Below are 19567 nucleotides of genomic sequence, written 5' to 3' on the forward strand. Positions count from 1 at the left end.
ATCACTGTACAGTGGGCATCACTGTACAGTGGGCATCACTGTACAGTGGGCATCACTGTACAGTGGGCATCACTGTACAGTGGGCATCACTGTACAGTGGGCATCACTGTACAGTGGGCATCACTGTACAGTGGGCATCACTGTACAGTGGGCATCACTGTACAGTGGGCATCACTGTACAGTGGGCATCACTGTACAGTGGGCATCACTGTACAGTGGGCATCACTGTACAGTGGGCATCACTGTACAGTGGGCATCACTGTACAGTGGGCATCACTGTACAGTGGGCATCACTGTACAGTGGGCATCACTGTACAGTGGGCATCACTGTACAGTGGGCATCACTGTACAGTGGGCATCACTGTACAGTGGGCATCACTGTACAGTGGGCATCACTGGGCATCACTGGGCATCACTGGGCATCACTGGGCATCACTGTACTGTATGTACAGTAGGCATCACTGTACTGTATGTACAGTAGGCATTACTGTACTGTATGTACAGTAGGCATTACTGTACTGTATGTACAGTAGGCATTACTGTACTGTATGTACAGTAAGCATTACTCTACTGTATGTAGGCATCACTGTATGTACAGTAGGCATTACTGTACTGTATGTAAGCATTACTGTACTGCATGTAGGCATCACTGTATGTACAGTAGGCATTACTGTACTGTATGTACTGTAAGCATTACTGTACTGCATGTACTGTAAGCATTACTGTACTGCATGTAGGCATCACTGTATGTACAGTAGGCATTACTGTACTGTATGTACAGTAGGCATTACTGTACTGTATGTAGGCATCACTGTTGTACTGATCTTTTCTTGGTAGATATCAACAGTCCACTCTTATTGACTCCAATAATTATAGTTTGAACTATATTTGAACTGTAGTACTGTAAATTAATATTAATGTCAACATCTATAGAATATTATGATTCATAAATTGACATAAAATTGGCATTTATTTAATATATCTACTGTATTATTCAGTTGAAAGTCTGGAACAATGAGTCTAGACATCCATGACTAAAAAGACATGTTCTATTCTATAATTGTTTTTACAAAATAAAAAAGTTTTTAAATTTTTATTTAATTCTGGCAAATGAAGCATCGGTTTTGGTCTGTTGTACTCAGATCAACCTTTCTGCAGTGGTTTTACAGTTTGGTTACTTTCAACATACTGTACACAAGTTTTTTTTATGGATATATAGAATTTAAAACGCAAATGAATGAACGAGAAAATAAATATTGAAAAGGGATGTACATATCACATAACCGTTGGCACTATTTAATTAGAAACAGCGTTAAAATTTACAATAAGATAAAAAAGTTCAAAGACATCCATCTCTTTTATCCAGCTTCCAATTCTACTCTCTTCTTCCTCAATTTTTTTCCCTTCCTCCTCCTCCTCTCTTTTTTTACAATATCTCACACTCACACACCTACTTTCTTCTAAAAAAGAACAAAAGACAATCAAACTGATGCAGAATAAAGAATCAGGAATTTCCCACTTAAAGTTACAGTACGATACTGTGTAAGAGTGTACATCATACCTTTCACGACTGTTTGCACTGTCAACAGTCCACTTCAACTACCTACCTACCTACCTATGTCTATTTGCTTTCTGCTGAGTCAAAGTCAACGATAGCCAGACAAAATGTTTACATAATTTATTTGTAACAGTCCTTCCTATTCAGTACAGTATGTAGTAATTTATGGAAAAGGAAATACAATTTATTAAAAAATGCCAAGTACTGAAATGTTTTATTTTCAGTATTTTAATTATCACTTTACAGACTTACAAAATAAACGTTTATTAATTTCTATACAAAATATAAATTAATGTTAATGTTTAAATTTCAGTCTTATTTAAAAAAACTACTTTTCTCCTGATTAATTTATTATCATTTTTTTCGTTATTAAATATTATTATCAATTAATTTTTTTTTTTTATGAACACATTAACAAAAGTAGTACTGATACAGCACATGTTTTCAATCCAAATTACTTAACAGCAAAATTAATAGTTTTAATGTAGCATGTTGTTGTCAAACATGTGTACTGTAATGTACGCTTGGTTATTTTGTGCGTTTGATAGCTCCATTCACGGTAATAGGCAATTACATACGCATTTAGACTCGTAAAATTTGCTACGAAAATGAACGTGTTAATGTCAGCAGAGTGTTAGATTTACAAGCACCGTAAATAACGAGCAAGCGCTGGTATCGTCTGTTACGTCATTGTTTAGCCGACGCCATTCCGTTGTCTGCACTTGCCCGATAATGAGCGTCAGGCTATATCGTGACGGAATCTTTTACGGTGTTGATTTAATAGTCTAAGAAAGGTGTTTTGTTTGGAAAATAAATAATGAATTCATTTAAGATGTGATAAATTATGGGAGCATTGATGCTAAGTGTATTAGCTTCCATGATTTATAGGAGTTTAGCAAAAGATGCGATACACAATTTGAAATGTGTAAAACACCCAATTTTTCTTGCTACTGTTATTATAGTTTGGGAATAAATAAACCTCAATTTTCATGACATCTTAATGGTGCCACTATTTCACTAAGGATGTATGACGACATAATTGGTTATGAAAACTGAGGATGTTGGAATGTTTGTTGTTGAAAGAAAACGAGGAATAGCAACGTAGAACTAGAATCTTATTCTGTTACCATAGAGGTGAAACATTAACATAACTCTATGAGGACTTACTATACAGTAATAAGTATATATTATCACACATTTTTATATCATTGTTTGTAGCAAAAATATGGCTAGTAAAATTCTTGTATTTAAAAAAAAATGTAATTCTTTTTTTTACAGTATTTGAGTCCTGTTATTTCCATTTTAAAAAAAGGATTTACCAAAATATAAATTTTGTATTAAGTTCAATAGGAATATGATGAACCTTTTTGACAACCTGCATTTACGGCAGAAGTATTGTAGTAGTCTTGAATTGCTCATATGAAGCACTCCCTAAATGACACCTGGATGAAGAAAGCAAAAAAAAAATATTGTCATACTTTGACCTGTTTTTTTGGTCACGCTGTCTAGCGTGATTTGAATAAGTAATGAATGCGTCTATTATTACCGAACAACATCCTAGATTCACAGTTTTAAAAAGGCACACGAAAAATCAATCATATTGATGTTTGTGTAAATATAAATTATCTATTGTAAACATGTATACGAAACCTGTAATCCCCTGTTATCAGCATTGTGTTGTGGCATATTTACACCTTTATTGATTACACTGGTACAAGCATTAGTAAACAGTGGCATGGTTCGTTCAAATACATCCACGTGCCGACGAGAGGTCTTATTGGAGGCCTCGAAATCAATAATGATCAATATCTTTTGACGCTTGGTGCCGAACTGATTCGATCAATAATAAGGAGTTAGTTTGCGTGTCTGATTCAAGATTCTAATAAAAGAACAATTATTATATCGTTTGTTTTGAATATTTTTAATGATATGAATTTGTAAAAATAAGTCTAGTTATAATCACTGGTAATTGGTTGTGTGATTTGCTCTAATTTTTATGTCGTTTTATGAGCAGTGAAGCTGATATAAAATGGTTTGTTAGCATTGATGTCCCGGGGCCTTGACTGCATGGTGTAGTGTGGCATATGAGAGCACATCTCTCTTCTGAAAGAGTGAGTTTGAACAATGATAACAGTTTGCTATGCCTGATTGCAGACAATTGCTGTTTAGATAAAATACTACTAGATGGGCCATCTAGGAAATTAGAGGTTTTGCCATAGTAGTATTTTGTTCCTAGATAAAAAAACCAACATAGCGTTATTTCCTCCGATAGAATTGTGTAGTACTAGTAGAAAATGTTGTGAATAATGTTGAGTTTTGAGTCGGGTACATCCGGTTGCAATACAAAGGGTAGAGAGAGGACGGGGACGAGTACAAGTGTAGATAGGTTAGTAGGCCTGGTCCCACCTAAATTTCAACAATTATAATGCAAAAGATAGGATATCTCAGGTTTGAAAGCCTTTATTTTAAAATCCTGTATCCAGCTCAGCCTGTGTCCATTGTTTCATTGTCCATACTTTATTTAAAAACAATGGGTATTGTATTGTTGACAATCATCCATTGTGTCACAGACCTATCAGGTGGCTAGCTCAAATCTAAACTTTGTCTACCAAAGCAGTTTGAATGCAAATCAACAAAAACAAGTCATTTTCCAATAAATATAACATTTTTCTTTTGGCCACGCCCAGTTTACGGATCATAAAAACAAAATTATGATGGTATAAATTACTCAATATTATATAAAATCTTGACAAGTGGTTGTCTATATTTAAATTGAAGATTATGTTTTATAGCTCAAATGGGATGAGAGTACGGCTTACGGATTATCACTTGACCAATGCACTGCACCCGTTAACATTTACCGAGATCAGAGGGAATTATAATATGCTAGATAAGATCAAACAGGTGTTCAATTGGTACATAGCCGTCCAAGGTTTCACATATTGGATTCTGTTTAAGAAAAAAAAATTATTAAAAAAATGTGAAATATATTGGTTTTAGTATACATTTCATTTTTTTATTTTTTTAAAATTTTATTTCATACTCATCCAACAGCGAGTAACCCGCCAATTACAGGATGGATAAACTATTTAATAATTTCACAAGACAAACATATACACAAGATGCTCTACATAAACAAAGACTTATTATTAAGTCTTTGGGAGTGGAGTTGTAAATTGTCATGAGAAAAAAACCCTGACATATGACAGGACTTGAACCCAGGACCCTTAGATTGGTAGCCAAGCATCATAACCACCAAGCCACAGCTCCACTACTAAGTGGATAATTTTGATTAACATTGCTTCACTTTGAACTAGATTCTAATGTCTGGCTAGAAATGGATTTTAAGAATTGATTCTCAATCTCAGCTGATGTTTGCAGCTTTGTCTACACTATCAAACCTTATGTGATAACAAAATGTGATGTGCCCATACCATATATGGACATGATGATGTCATATCACCACCATATTTAAGCATATCACTACCATATATGGAGATCTATCACACATTTTTTGTCAAACTAGTTTAATAGTGTAGACAGAGCTTTGCATTATTTTTTGTTGTCTTTTCATCTTCTATCCTTTCCTCCTCATAATTTTTCTAACATTTCCCTTCCTCTAACCTTCTCTCTGCTCTTTTCCTCAAACCATCTCTTTTTTCCTTTCCTGATTCTGAAACTGTGACAACCAACAACTATGAACACAATTATTTGATATCATTTATCAATTTGTTAAAGAGGCCCACATGTTAGGAAGCAGTGATACCTACCTGTAAAGTTGACATATGAAATGAAGCGTGCTCCACTGGAGCCTTGTCAAAACACTTAGAACACAATAGAGGAAATGCCAGGTGAAATTTGGTACACCGGTTACGCCCCCAATCACAAAATACCTCATTATTTATCAATTTGACGGTAATAGTTGACTCAATCTATTCAATGACTTAAATTGAATTCCATCGCATGTTTGTGTTGTTAATATCAACAAGGTATTGAATGCGGAGAAATTTGCGGACACGGTCAAATTTCACGCTTGGAGTTGTTTGATAAATTCCATCTCTTTATGTATTTCATATAATTAGATAAATATGAAATAGATTATCACATTGGATTTAAACTAATTGATTCCATGCATCTTCACTTAAAAGTTTTATTAAAAATATAAAAACATTTCCATTAAAAATAATTTAATACAGTACTGTACATTTTTTATTTATTAATAAATGATAAGTGTGATTATTAAGTTGCAGAGCTTATGTTGTAAGCATGTTTTTAGCACTTAATGTGTCATCCATGTTGTTATTAATTTGAGGCGTTTTAAGCAGGAGCATAAATCTAATGATGTGATACTCTCTCACAGGGTGACCTACTTCATCCAAACATTCAATGTTTCAATATTATGCACGTTCACAACATAAAATCATTTACAAATTGTCCAATTCTTGTTAAGCTTGGTTCCCACTAGAACATAACGCAAGGACGTAAACGCAACGCAAGCGTTTTAACCAATGACAAGCGAAGTTATAGACAGTTAGCAATCACAAGCGAATAAGACATCGCTTGTGATTGGTCAATTCACTTGCGTTGCGTTACGTCCTTGTGTTGCGTCTCTAGTGCGAACCACGCTATAAGCATATTATATAGGTCCACTTGAATGATTTGAAGATCTTTTAGATTGATTGTATTTGAGTGTAAACATTAAAAATGTAGTGATGCCTGTATCATAGGCCATAAACTTAACTTTGTTTTGTTTATTGAAAATTCTCCACACATTTAACATTTTTATATTGAAGAACAAGTTTGAAAACATGATGGTAAAACATTTTATGTGTAGAACGAAGCGTAAATAATAAGAAAACGTAACGTCTAGGCTCCCAGAATTTAGGAAAAAAAGATTATCTTCTTATTCGGGGATGTACAGTACTGTACTTAGCATGAATACCACTATATTGAAAAGTTGGATTTTCCTTTTACCACAATGAAATCAGCAAGCTAGTTGAAATATAATGACAACTTTTGTGAACGACTAGAATGCTATGTGGCGTACTGGATGTTATGCATGTGCTAGCAGCATTAAACAAACACACCCCTGACCCAGGACATAAATCAGCTTATAAGCAAGACCCACAGGGTGTCCTACTTTGTACCCCGCTAGGGTACTTGGCTCGCTTTCAAATTTCCTTCTAATTAGTAACCTAAGTACTCTGCTGTATATTAGTTATAAGTTTTCAGCAATACAAACAATATATTTCATTTTTACGATGCAAGGTTTGATAAATACAGTGTATAGTTGTACAGTGAAGATTATTGGGAGAGGTATAGTGAAAGAAGGGATGTACTTAACAACTAACAGTGATTGGATCTTCCTCTGTCTACACTATCAATCTAGTTTGACAAAAAAAAGTGTGATATGCCCAAATATGGGAGTGATATGCTCAAATATGGTAGTGATATGAGTGACGTCATCATTTCCATATATGGGCACATCACATTTTGTTGTCAGTTTGATAGTGTAGACAGAGCTTTACACTTCAGAACAATCTTAAACTTTTACTGAAATATTGGTACATTGTACCCATGGTGCTAAACAGTAGTCTAGTTGTTTGGATAAAGATTGGATGAAAAAAGTGTAGTGCTTTTGTTTGTAATTATTTGAAAATCATAATTTTCAAGTTCGAGTTCGAGTATACAGTACTAAGGTAGGACTGGAGCAGTGAGTGTGCTACCATCCATCTTGCTGGTGTGGATCAGTCAAAGTGTCAATTATCAAGACTGACAGACGTGCTGTGAATTGCTCAATTAAACAACCATTAAAACACTTTATTCCCATTAGAGCCAAATAAACTTTTACCTAGTCTGACCCGCCAGCCCAGCCTCTGGCAGGTGGTAAAGTGGTGAATGTAAACAAAGGTACCTGGAACAACAGAGTTCATTTGAGGACACTGTCTGGAGTACTTTAAGAAGATTACACTGTCTGTCTATCTATCTACTGTACTGTACATCCCATGTATTACTATACACTTGCCTAAATAATTTTTCCCCCTTCTTGGAACTTTACATAAACAGCAGATGCCATGTGTACTTTAATTTAAAGTAACATAAGTTTAAATAATATCACCACCATGTATTTTATAAAATATTATTATTTTTATAAATCTATAAATTTACAATAGATAAAGAATCTGGAATAAATTCTCGAAAAAATTATTGGATGAATTAATACTACCGTATGTTAATTTTTACAGTATCACAGTCAAATTCTGTGATACAGCATCACATATGCCAACCTAACTATAAACTTGAACATGATGCATACCCTACATGAGACACTGTATAACAGTATTTGCCATGATACTGGGCATAACATGTGGACATACAGTAACGTAGTGAATCGGTTGTCTTTACTGTGTATTTTATCTGATGATATAACAGTAAAATAATCTTAAGCCTGTCTACACTATCAAACTAATTCGACAAAATAAGTCTGATGTGCTCAATTATGGTAGTAATATGTCTATCATGTCCATAATTATATGGGCACATCACTTTTTTTGTCACATAAAGTTTGATAGTGTAGACATTTTTTGCTTTATTGCAACAACAGGCGTATCTTTCTATTTCTACTATTGCTCTGTTTAAATATTTTGTTCCAGTATAATGAGTAATTTGTAGTAGGTAGATTTCTCCCCAGGCGTACTTGCTTGTACTCGGATCAACCTCAAACTTCTCATTTCTGCGTTCATTAGTCTGATTGTGACTTGTGTTATAATTAAGTAAAAATGTTTGTTCATTTGGATTGCTATGTACTCTAGTAGATGCCTGTGTATCATGTATTTAGCATGAGACAGTGGGCAAGCTATTCATTAATTAATTAATCATAAAATTAAATATTGACAAAAACTATTTAATCATTTTAAAATTTAATTTAAAATGTCTTGAAAATTCCTACAAAACATGAGAATCAATTAAAATAGATTGACTAATCATCATAGATTATGTGGCAAGCAAGCACTTCTGTTTGATGGAAATTAAAAATGCTAAAGGAGAGTTTGATAAAATATGACAGAATTAATGACAAATCGTATAATTCATTGCCATGGAAACAATCTAACAAAGTGACTTCAGTATAGAATTTTCTGATAAAAGGAATGTGATATATTGTCGCGAGAAATGACGGTTTTACAAATTATTATTAGCTTTATAAAAGCTATGCCTACTCAATTTAAACTAAAAATAAGGCTGCTTAATGCTTAGTAATTTATTGTGTAACTGCTTAAAATACCAAATGGTGGGCAGGACTACTACAGTAAGGGGACCACTTCAAAATTCTACTGCAGTTACTGCAGTAACTACACTTCGTATTATACCAAAAAAAAAAAGGATTGCTTATAGTAATACAGTATATTGTATAATTAATACACACTGTTAGTGTTATTTCATTGGTAAATAAAAATGTTGTAGTTACTGCAGTGTAGTTACTGCAGTAACTGCAGTAGAATAATTTGGACATGACTCCAGATACTTTACAGTGGTACAGATTATCTTTTTGAAATTGGTCTACTCCCAATTTTGGATCCAAATGGTCAAAAATTAGTAATTTGGTATCATTTCTAGACATTTACCATATTTGGTTATGTCATATCCTGTTTAATAAAACCACTTGTAGAGTTCGTTTCAATTGACTGGTTTTTATTGACCCAATTCACGATAAAACGTCGTCATTGTCATCGTCATCAAGCAGCCCACTCACTCATGTCTCTTCTGCTGGTCGTTGGTTAAATGATCTTGTCATTTAAATAAAACATTGTAATATGTTTCGCATTCTATAAACTCCGTCTACACTAGCAAACTTTATGTGACAAAAAAATGTGATGTGCCTATAGACATGATGATGTCATATCACTATCATATTTGGGCATATTTTGTCAAACTGTTTTGATAGTGTAGACAGAGCCTTAGGTAGAGAAAGGACGAAGTGTAAAGTAGATTATTTGAAAAATATTAAAAGTATATAGAGAATATGATACAATAAAAAAGTTTCTTTAAATTTTAATTTTTTTATTCATTTCATTTGTACAAATAAAAGAGATATTAAAAAAATCTTGACATTGCTGTAATAAGGGTATCTGTAAGTTAAAGTCAGGTAAGAATAAAAATAGTACGGATATGAATATTGATTGATATATTTCTAAAAAAAAATAATAAAAAATAAAAATAGTAGCAAATTTAATATAATATACCAAGCTTATTTTATTCAAATATGTTTCAAGTGTTTAAATATTTGTTGGTTTTTAAGTTATCTTTTCATAAAAACGTATTCAAGGTTGAATTACAATGGATAATAGGCAGCACTTTTGTGTGTTTAAAAAAAAATAGAATGTAAATAGAACCTAACATTGATTATAAATGACATTGCATAATCATCTAAGAACGTAGCCTATAGACAGACTTTAATAATAATATGCACTGAAGAAATTAGTTATATATTTATATTGTAGTGTAAAGACCCCTACAATGGATAATTAAGCAGCAATCGTGTGTTTAAAAAAAAAATGTAATTGAATATTAACATTGATAATGAATGACATTGCATAATCATCTAAGAACGTATAGCCTATAGACAGACTTTAATATACAGTATGCACTGAAGAAACTAGTATTATGTTTATATTGTAGTTTAAAGACCCCTTCAAGTTGTTTGCCAGAGATGTAGCAATTGCTGTACTGTATATTGTTACTTTTGTCGAAAAATAATTATATTTTGGTTACTAATTATTATAATTATGGTTCACTACATTAATGTATTAATTGTAAACCAATTTAAATTATTAACATTTTGTGATGAAACTATAAATAATTAATAATAAAACAAATACACTTTGCCTTGAGAGTTTCTGCTTAAAACTATGGGTAGCCAGAGGTGCCTGAAATAGTAGGCCTGCAGTGCTATTTTCAGATGGCCATAATGTGCTGTAATTAATTAATATTGATTATTAAATTATTATACTTTCCATTCAATATTAACTGAAAACCTAGTTTATGCAAAAATTTGACGTTTTATTTTTGTTTTTTCTTACAGGTGTGTACGAATCGAGTATCTTCCACCAAAGCATCGGGACACTACCAAGCAGTGTGTCGGGCTGTGTTGGCGGAAATAGAAGAATTGACAACGTTTTTAGAAGTGTTATCAAAAGGAACTAAGGTAACGTTTACAACCTGTGCCGTGTGAAATAACTTTGCACGTGTACAATATGGCAGAGAATTTTGTTTTCACTACAAATGTAAATTGTGAAATGTATTAGGTTGGCTTGGTTTGTTTCAGGTGAAAAAAAAAAACGACTTGACTACTTTAACAACATTATCTCATTTGATGGCTTGATAGCATTTAGGCAGGAATATCTCATTTAATGCCCTGCTGATACGGTCTGGTGCATTAGAATGCGCAATAAATGTGGAGTGTTACGTGACTATTGAGGAGATGAAATGGAAGAGACTGAAAAAACCTATAAACTATTCTCAAAGTAAAAACGATTTTTCTCCCACGCAAACTTAAAGTAAAGCTTAAACTCTGTCTACACTATTATTTGACAAAAAATGTGATGTGCCAATATATGGACATGATGAGGTCATACTGTATCACTACCATATTTGGGCATATCACTACCATATTTGGGCACATCAAACTTGTTTTTGTCAAACTAGTTTGATAGTGTAGACAGAGCTTAAGAAAGTGTTGAATTCTGTATTAGTAATTGTTTGAAGAAAAAAGTGTGTTTTAACTAAAATAAATATCTATTTGACAGCTATTATTAAAATTTGGAATTCAGAATTTTTGTTGGCAGAGATTGTGTCATTTTGGTCTGTGCTATTCTCGCGTGCAAGTTGGACAAAACAAGTTCATATTAATACTTGTCCATGACCATGAGAAGTGATGGTCTGGTGCACAGACATTGTCTCTTGTTCACCGGTAATTGTCTCAGACTTGTCTCTTGTTCACTGGTAATTGTTAAGTGTCACTGTCAGGGTTTGTGCTTAAGTGCTTTATCCACATTGTTAATTACGTCCCTCGTACACAAACATTGTTTTATTTTTAGCTAAATGATGTATGTAATGTAAACAACATTACGGTTGAGGTCTTGCAACAGGCTTCAGGTCTCTTAAAACACCCCTGTGTGACATACTCTTGTAGAACAATGGCAATACAAAACATATCAAGGCCTGTCTCATCACATGATGTGCATTCATTCACCGCTGTGTCAGTGCCCCATCTGTAGCTTGTTTTTCCTGCGTCAGCTGGCGTGCTTGCATGTCTATTCAGTACATTTCGTATGTTTTACCTCGGCTGTTACCAGAATGTACTTCATTGACCCCTAGGCAGGAAGATGTCTCCCTGGTACTAGCAGTTATTCATTTCAAATTTATAAACTAAACACATTTTAAATGTGTATCTGGAAAAAAAAAACACAGGAAAAAAAAATATTAATATTACTTTTTGGGGTTTAGTACCAGATTTAGTTTAGCAATCACATGATTAATTTCATAATAATATTTATTCCCATCATAATATATTATACAGATATTGACTGCTTAGAGGTTAAATATAAGATTTGACTTCCCCTCAGGAATGATATTAAGTTCTCGGGGAATATATATTTCTATTACTTTTTGGGGTTTAGTACCAAATTTAGTTTAGCAATCACATGATTAATTTCATAATAATATTTATTTCCATCATAATATATTATACAGTTATTGACTGCTTAGAGGTTAAATATAAGATTTGACATCCCCTCAGGAATGATATTAAGTTCTCGGGGAATATATATTTCCCTCAGCTGGCGCTTCGGGAAATATATATTCCCTCGAACTTAATATCATTCCCTCGGGGATGTCAAATCTTATATTTAACCGATATAAAAGGCAATATCTGTTATATTATATAGCCAAGAACAAGTCTGCTGGGTCGGGTGAAGCTAGGCTAGGCCTCTAGGCTATTATAGTATTTGTATTGTATTTAAACAAGCCTGCCTAGACACCTTACCTTGCGAAGAATAATATACAGATAATTACTAATTAATGATTCCTAGGCAATATAATATTCACTTAGGCCTAGGTCGTTTAAATTAACAGGAAAATTTCCATCAATAAGCCTATTAATAATAATATTATAATCAGGTAGGCCGAATAAACAATTCGTCGTCTTCTCGATCTTCGAGGAGCCGAATCACCGGATGTTCAGCGCGTACTAGTTACTAGGTTACTACCGTGAGTATTGACCAATCACAAACTGTGTTTCATCACATTTAGGGTGGACTAATAACAAATGAGGGCGCTATGTATGCATAGCTTAAATAGTTTAGAAGATTAATTACTTCAAGCAAGTTTCGTGGCGCAGCGGTTGAAACGTTGTCTTGTGATGGAGTGACAATTGCATCGCAAGTTCAAGATCAGTAGATGACTTTTGTTTATTTATCGGCAAACGCGAGTGTTGCACACGAAAATTACACAGTCAATATCATCGTACTCGAGAATTTATATGATTAATGACAGGGGACACGATTATTACGCGAAAATTACACAGTCAATATCATTGTTCTTGAGGATATATACGATTTACGATCCTCGCAGCGGTAGTCATGTGATGCAGTTTCAACCAATCAAATTCGCATATTTACATAGGCTATGTAATATAATTATATAAATAATACAGTAAAAAGTTCATAATTAAAGCAAAATAATGGTAGTAACAAATAATAATAATATATGTATACAATGAATAAAAGAAGGCACAATTTCTGAAAAGCTTAATTTGCTGAACTTCTAACGATGCGTTTTATATATTTGACGAGTTTAACTATGCAACTGACAGTTGACAACTTTTATGAAACCTCTCACAAAATATAAATGGCCTTCGTGTAGATTTGGACAGATATGCTGGTATAAATTAGCATTTCTATCTGTGTCTCTTGGCATATTATGAATATTCAAAGATCATCCCTGTATTGTTGAACTAACCTTGTTGTATTTTATCAACATGTAGTGTTCTAACACAACAATACTATTACATAACACATTGTATTGCAATGACCTCAAGAATTTAACCAGCTAACACAATTGTAAGCGTGTATAGAAGAATTTATCATTGGTATTGCTTTAGTTTGCAAAATTGTAGTCAAAAATGCGCATATTTTAGTTTATTTATATTATTATAAGTCAAAGTGCAAAACTACGGCATGTGTAGATATAATTAATTTGTTAAGACATTAATTAATAATACTTAATAGTGAATATCTTGAGATCACACAAATAGATAAACCCCTCATGTACACAAATATACCCCTCAAATATAACCCTCAAATATAACCCTCAAATATACCCCTCAAATATAACCCTCAAATATACCCCTCAAATATACCCCTCAAATATACCCCTCAAATATACCCCTCAAATATACCCCTCAAATATACCCCTCAAATATACCCCTCAAATATACCCCTCAAATATACCTCAAGGAATCCCAGTCTCCTACTTTCTCCATCTCCAGTTAGTTGTGGGTGGGGATACTTCCAAAGCTCTATCCTGTACACTATTTAACTTACTAGTTTGACAAAAATGTTAATGTGCCCAAATATGGTAGTGATATACCCAAATATGGTAGTGATATGACATCTTTGTGTCCATATATGGGCACATCACACTTTTTTGTCACATAAAGTTTGATAGCGTAGACAGACGCCCGTATTCTTAAACCGGACTTTAGTCGTAGTTCGAAGTTCGACTTGAAAAAGTCGTAGTTCGAGCTATTACTTCAAATTCGATTAAAAAACAAAGTAGTCGAAGTTTGCAGTTCGACTTAATGAAGTCGAGCTTTTAGTCGACTTGCACACGTCTGGGTAACAAAGGCTATACATTGGCCAATGACAAGAGAGTATTTGAGGAGCAGAGACGAAATTTTGCGCATTGATATCACTTTCCATTTCTTACAACACTTTTTACGCATCAGGACTATATACATGAAAAATAATTTTAATCGTTAATTATTAGAACAATATCAGTATTAATTTAACAGTGAAGTATATTTGATTAACAACAAATAAAATCTTCAAAATATATTTAGGAACCATGGCGGTACGGTAACTTTTATATTTTCTAGGCCCCCAACAAAGTATGATCGCGACGAACCACGCACTTCAAAGCGTGACAAGAAAGCGCTAGGCCCCCTAAACATTCCATCGCGTGGTGAATTGCCGCATCTCCCATTGTCGCTATGGCGTGACGTAGCTCAAGTCGGACTTGCGCGAAGAAAATAATGTAATTTGCATACAGTTGTAAATAAAGATGATTTTCATTATTATAACTTATACCAATGTATATTTAATTAAGCTAATATAAATATAGATATTTCATTCTTCAATATCTGGCCAATATAACAACTCAATGACTGTTACGTTTTTTATAAACATCGTTTAAAAACCATTTAGTCGACCATTTAGCCTGCCCCCTCCAGGACTAAAAAAATCGATCAAAATCCGTCTCGATTTAGTCGAGGTTGGCCTGATTTAGTCGGTGATTTAGTTGAAGTTCGGTTTATGAATTAAAATGACGTCATTTTTTTAGTTTTAGCTTGAACTACGACTAAAGTCCGGTTTAAGAATACGGGCGAGAGCATAAGTTGAAATAAAATGTTCTCTTTCTGGGTTAAATTCTTTTGTGACCTTGTTTTCTGGCTGAGCGATTAAAAAAAAATGTATCTATTTGTGGAGTTGTTGTGATGTGTTTGAAGTTACTAAACTGTAAAATATCACTTCCTAATGTTATAAATTTACAATTATTTTACAGCTAAAATGTAGCACTAACAGAATACATTACTGAACTACTCCTATAATGCGTAAACTGTCTATGTTTTCACACATTCGGGGCTTAAAGGTTTTAATATTTTAAACGAGTGACATGTTTATGCCCTTCGTAAATTAAATACGTACATTATTCATCGACTTCTTGCACAATTTTTACTTAACATCCAAAAGTCAATCTATGAAGTGATAAATTAAAGGAGCAAAGTTGTTAGTTTTTAATATACATTGATTTTGAAATAAATTGTATTAATTATACTATAGTCTACAGTAATAGTATAATATTAAATATTTATATAGACATGAATTTGTTACCATAGAGCACTTGACGTTGCGTCATGTAACCATCAAAATTAGGTTAAGGAAAACACGATAATAAATTGCTTTTTGTTTTTGTTTTACAGAATATTAAAAAGTTTTCAGTGGACACAGACACAGAAGGAGAAAGAGAATTAGAAGATATAAAACCAAGAGAATGGGTAAGGTTTACGCTGAGCTGAGTCAAATGTCTGCTAATCTAATCCCATCAAATCCAATCCCATCAAATCTAATCAGGTCAAATCCCATTTATCAATTCCAATCTTAGTAAAATTCAATCCAACCAAATGTGGTCAAATCCAATCCCACAAAATCCAATCCCACCAAATCCCACCAAATCCAATCTCATCAAATCCAATCCAGTCAAATCCATTCTGGTCAAATCCAATCGCATTAAATCCCACCAAATCCAATCCTATCAAATCCAATCTGGTCAAAATCCAATCTTATCAAATCCATTCCAGTCAAATCCAATCCCATCAAATCCAATCCCATCAAATCCATTCCCATCAAATCCATTCCTGTTAAATCCAATCAGGTCAAATCCAATCTGGTCAAATCCAATCCCGGTCAAATCCAATCTAGTATTAATATCATTTATCAAATACTTATTGTTCTTTCTAGGCACGATTATGGCTTCAGTTAATGCACACGTTACGACAGGGGGTGAAATTAAAAAAGGTAGCGCAACTCAAAGTGGACAACGTGGATATGTTGTACGAGTACGAGTTAACGCCCTACGAGATACTCATGGATGATATCAGATCAAGGCGTTATAATCTTCGAAAAGTTATGGTAAGTATTGCAACGAGAAACTGGAAACCATCCAAAAAGAAATTAAAGTCTCAAGTTATTAAGCTCTGTCTACACTATTAAAGTTTATGTGACAAAAAAAATGGGATGTGCCCATATATGGACATGATGATGTCATATTGCTACCATATTTAAGCATTAACTACCATATTTGGGCACATCACTACCATATTTGGGCATATCACACTTTTTTTGTCAAACTAGTTTGATAGAGTAGACAGGGCATTGTAAATTAGGTAATAAAAGGTTTGTCTGCTAATGAAGGTCCTTGTTTTTTGTTTGTTGAGGGAGGTATTACTATTAGCTGCTTATTACATCATTATCATTTTAAGATTTTAATTCAATCTTGATGATTCTATCTGTTACACACTATCGCTTACATTGAGCACTTTGGTTTCTAAAGCTATTTTTAGAATAAAACTTTTCCGATCTCTTCTAAGCAAATTTTTCCCACCTAAAACTCTGTCTACACTATCAAACTAGTTTGACAAAGAAAGTGCAATGTGCCCATATATTGTAGTGATATGCTTACATATGGTAGTGATATGACATCATCATGTCCATATACGGGCATACTAGTATCACTTTTTTTTAGACAGAGCTTAAGCTAATTCAAGTTTGTTGGTGCTTTATTTCCCCCTTTAGATGTGAACTACTTTACTTGGTACTTCATTTTATTTCCCTAAAATCTACTTCTATAACTTTGACTTTTGAAACTTTGTTTACACTTCACTGGATGCTGCAGTGAATTTAAAGCAATGTGATTAGGAAGTTGCTTAGCCTGTTGTTACAAGTTAGAAGTATTCAATATAATTTATATTACAGCATATTAACTAAATTTGTTCAAAGAATCTTGAAAATGTGTTGAATAGGGAATGGTTGGTGGATAATGTGAGTAGGTGGTTATTTAGTGGCTCCTTTCCACCCCCCCCCCCCCCACTCTTACCTTGATCATCTAGGTGGTGCTGAAATGATGTACATTAGAAATACAGTTTTTAGTCTTAAGACATCACTTGCAATTCATTGGTCAAAAGTATAATAATAGTATATAGTATCCATGTTATTGTACCAAGCAAACAATGTCTTTGTAACTTCCCTTCTCATTTTAACCAATGAAATATTTTCGCTTGCACATTTTGCTAAAAGAATGATGAAGGGGAAGAGGTAGTCGAACATGCTGACCAATTGTTACTTATGGTATCCAATATGGTTCTGGATGCCAATTTGGCATTCATGGATTACCTCACAAATAATGTAAGTAGTTGTACGTGGTAGTGAGAAACTTGTTTTGATTAATTGTGGTCGGTACTATGTGGTTTGAGATGTTGAAGATTTTTAATCACATATCGGCTACTATGTTATGATAAAATGACTTAGATAAAGATAAAAAATAGGCCTACCAATCAGATTCAGTGTTTTTTAAATGGCAAAGTGAAAACAATTATTAATAGTTAATTTCATTTCAGCTGTCAAAAGCAAGCTCCCTAGCACACCTCATGCACTACACACAATAGATTAAAATACATTTATACCAATGTAGTCAAATAAGTATTAAGATACAGTCCAAATTGTTTAAGCATTTGCATTTGTCTGTTATTTTTAATTATCCTTTGTAGATGAGGGCTAACCCTTTAAGTCAAACCTTTATCTGTACCACCACAATGAATCAAACTTGACTTCCATGTACCATTGCTATGCTCAGTAAAAATAGGAAATTGGCGTACAGGTATCTATCGATGATATTGCAGGGTGACGGAAGCTAATATTTGACACGCAGAAATTAATAACATCACTCAACAAAAATACTGTCATATCTATCCAAAGACCATTGCTTGGTACAAGTAGTTTATAATGTATAATTTAACACTAACGGCCAACCCCTATTCATGGGACATCCCTATTAAAGGGACACTTTATTTATTTATTTACTGTATTCAAATTTATTTAGTAAGAGGGTAGCTCTAACAGCAGTACAACTTTCTTGTAACTTGGTTTTACTCTAGAGAGAATTGTTTCTGGAGTTAGGTTCAAGGGTCATGTTGATTAGGAGTACTACAGTATTTAAATGCATTAATGTACAACTTGCTTCTCTACAGTGTATTTCTCTATTCCTGTGAAAATCAATGTAGCTAGGATTACCATTGAATCATACCATGTACTGTACAGAAAGCATGGTACATTTAGTATAGTACTATTATTGAATCATACCATGTACTGTACAGAAAGCATGGTACATTTAGTATATTACTATTATTGAATCATACCATGTACTGTACAGAAAGCATGGTACATTTAGTATAGTACTATTATTGAATCATACCATGTACTGTACAGAAAGCATGGTACATTTAGTATAGTACTATTATTGAATCATACCATGTACTGTACAGAAAGCATGGTACATTTAGCATAGTACTATTATTGAATCATACCATGTACTGTACAGAAAGCATGGTACATTTAGTATAGTACTATTATTGAATCATACCATGTACTGTACAGAAAGCATGGTACATTTAGTATAGTACTATTATTGAATCATACCATGTACTGTACAGAAAGCATGGTACATTTAGTATAGTACTATTATTGAATCATACCATGTACTGTACAGAAAGCATGGTACATTTAGTATAGTACTATTATTGAATCATACCATGTACTGTACAGAAATCATGGTACATTTAGCATAGTACTATTATTGAATCATACCATGTACTGTACAGAAAGCATGGTACATTTAGCATAGTACTATTATTGAATCATACCATGTACTGTACAGAAAGCATGGTACATTTAGTATAGTACTATTATTGAATCATACCATGTACTGTACAGAAAGCATGGTACATTTAGTATAGTACTATTATTGAATCATACCATGTACTGTACAGAAAGCATGGTACATTTAGTATAGTACTATTATTGAATCATACCATGTACTGTACAGAAAGCATGGTACATTTAGTATAGTACTATTATTGAATCATACCATGTACTGTACAGAAAGCATGGTACATTTAGT

At 33.3% G+C, this 19567-nt stretch overlaps 1 protein-coding gene and 1 long non-coding RNA gene across 3 annotated transcripts in view; one reads left to right on the forward strand and one right to left on the reverse strand.

Annotated features, from left to right (window-relative positions):
* The window catches only part of LOC140057486 (protein spire homolog 1-like), a 52674-nt gene that overhangs the window by 14278 nt on the left and 18829 nt on the right, over positions 1-19567 (forward strand). For both annotated transcript variants that reach the window (XM_072103158.1, XM_072103159.1), the window contains exons 4-6: positions 10638-10760; positions 15816-15890; positions 16354-16524. In XM_072103158.1, the coding sequence (XP_071959259.1) occupies positions 10638-10760; positions 15816-15890; positions 16354-16524 (369 nt within the window). The remainder of the gene's footprint in view (positions 1-10637; positions 10761-15815; positions 15891-16353; positions 16525-19567) is intronic.
* On the reverse strand, positions 3422-5633 carry LOC140057487 (uncharacterized). The gene is made up of 3 exons (XR_011846953.1): positions 5329-5633; positions 4378-4507; positions 3422-3437 (listed from the first exon to the last, which is right to left on the reverse strand). It is a non-coding gene; the product is annotated as an uncharacterized lncRNA (long non-coding RNA).

The sequence above is a fragment of the Antedon mediterranea genome, chromosome 8 (genome assembly GCF_964355755.1).
Source record: "Antedon mediterranea chromosome 8, ecAntMedi1.1, whole genome shotgun sequence".
Lineage (NCBI taxonomy): Eukaryota > Metazoa > Echinodermata > Crinoidea > Comatulida > Antedonidae > Antedon > Antedon mediterranea.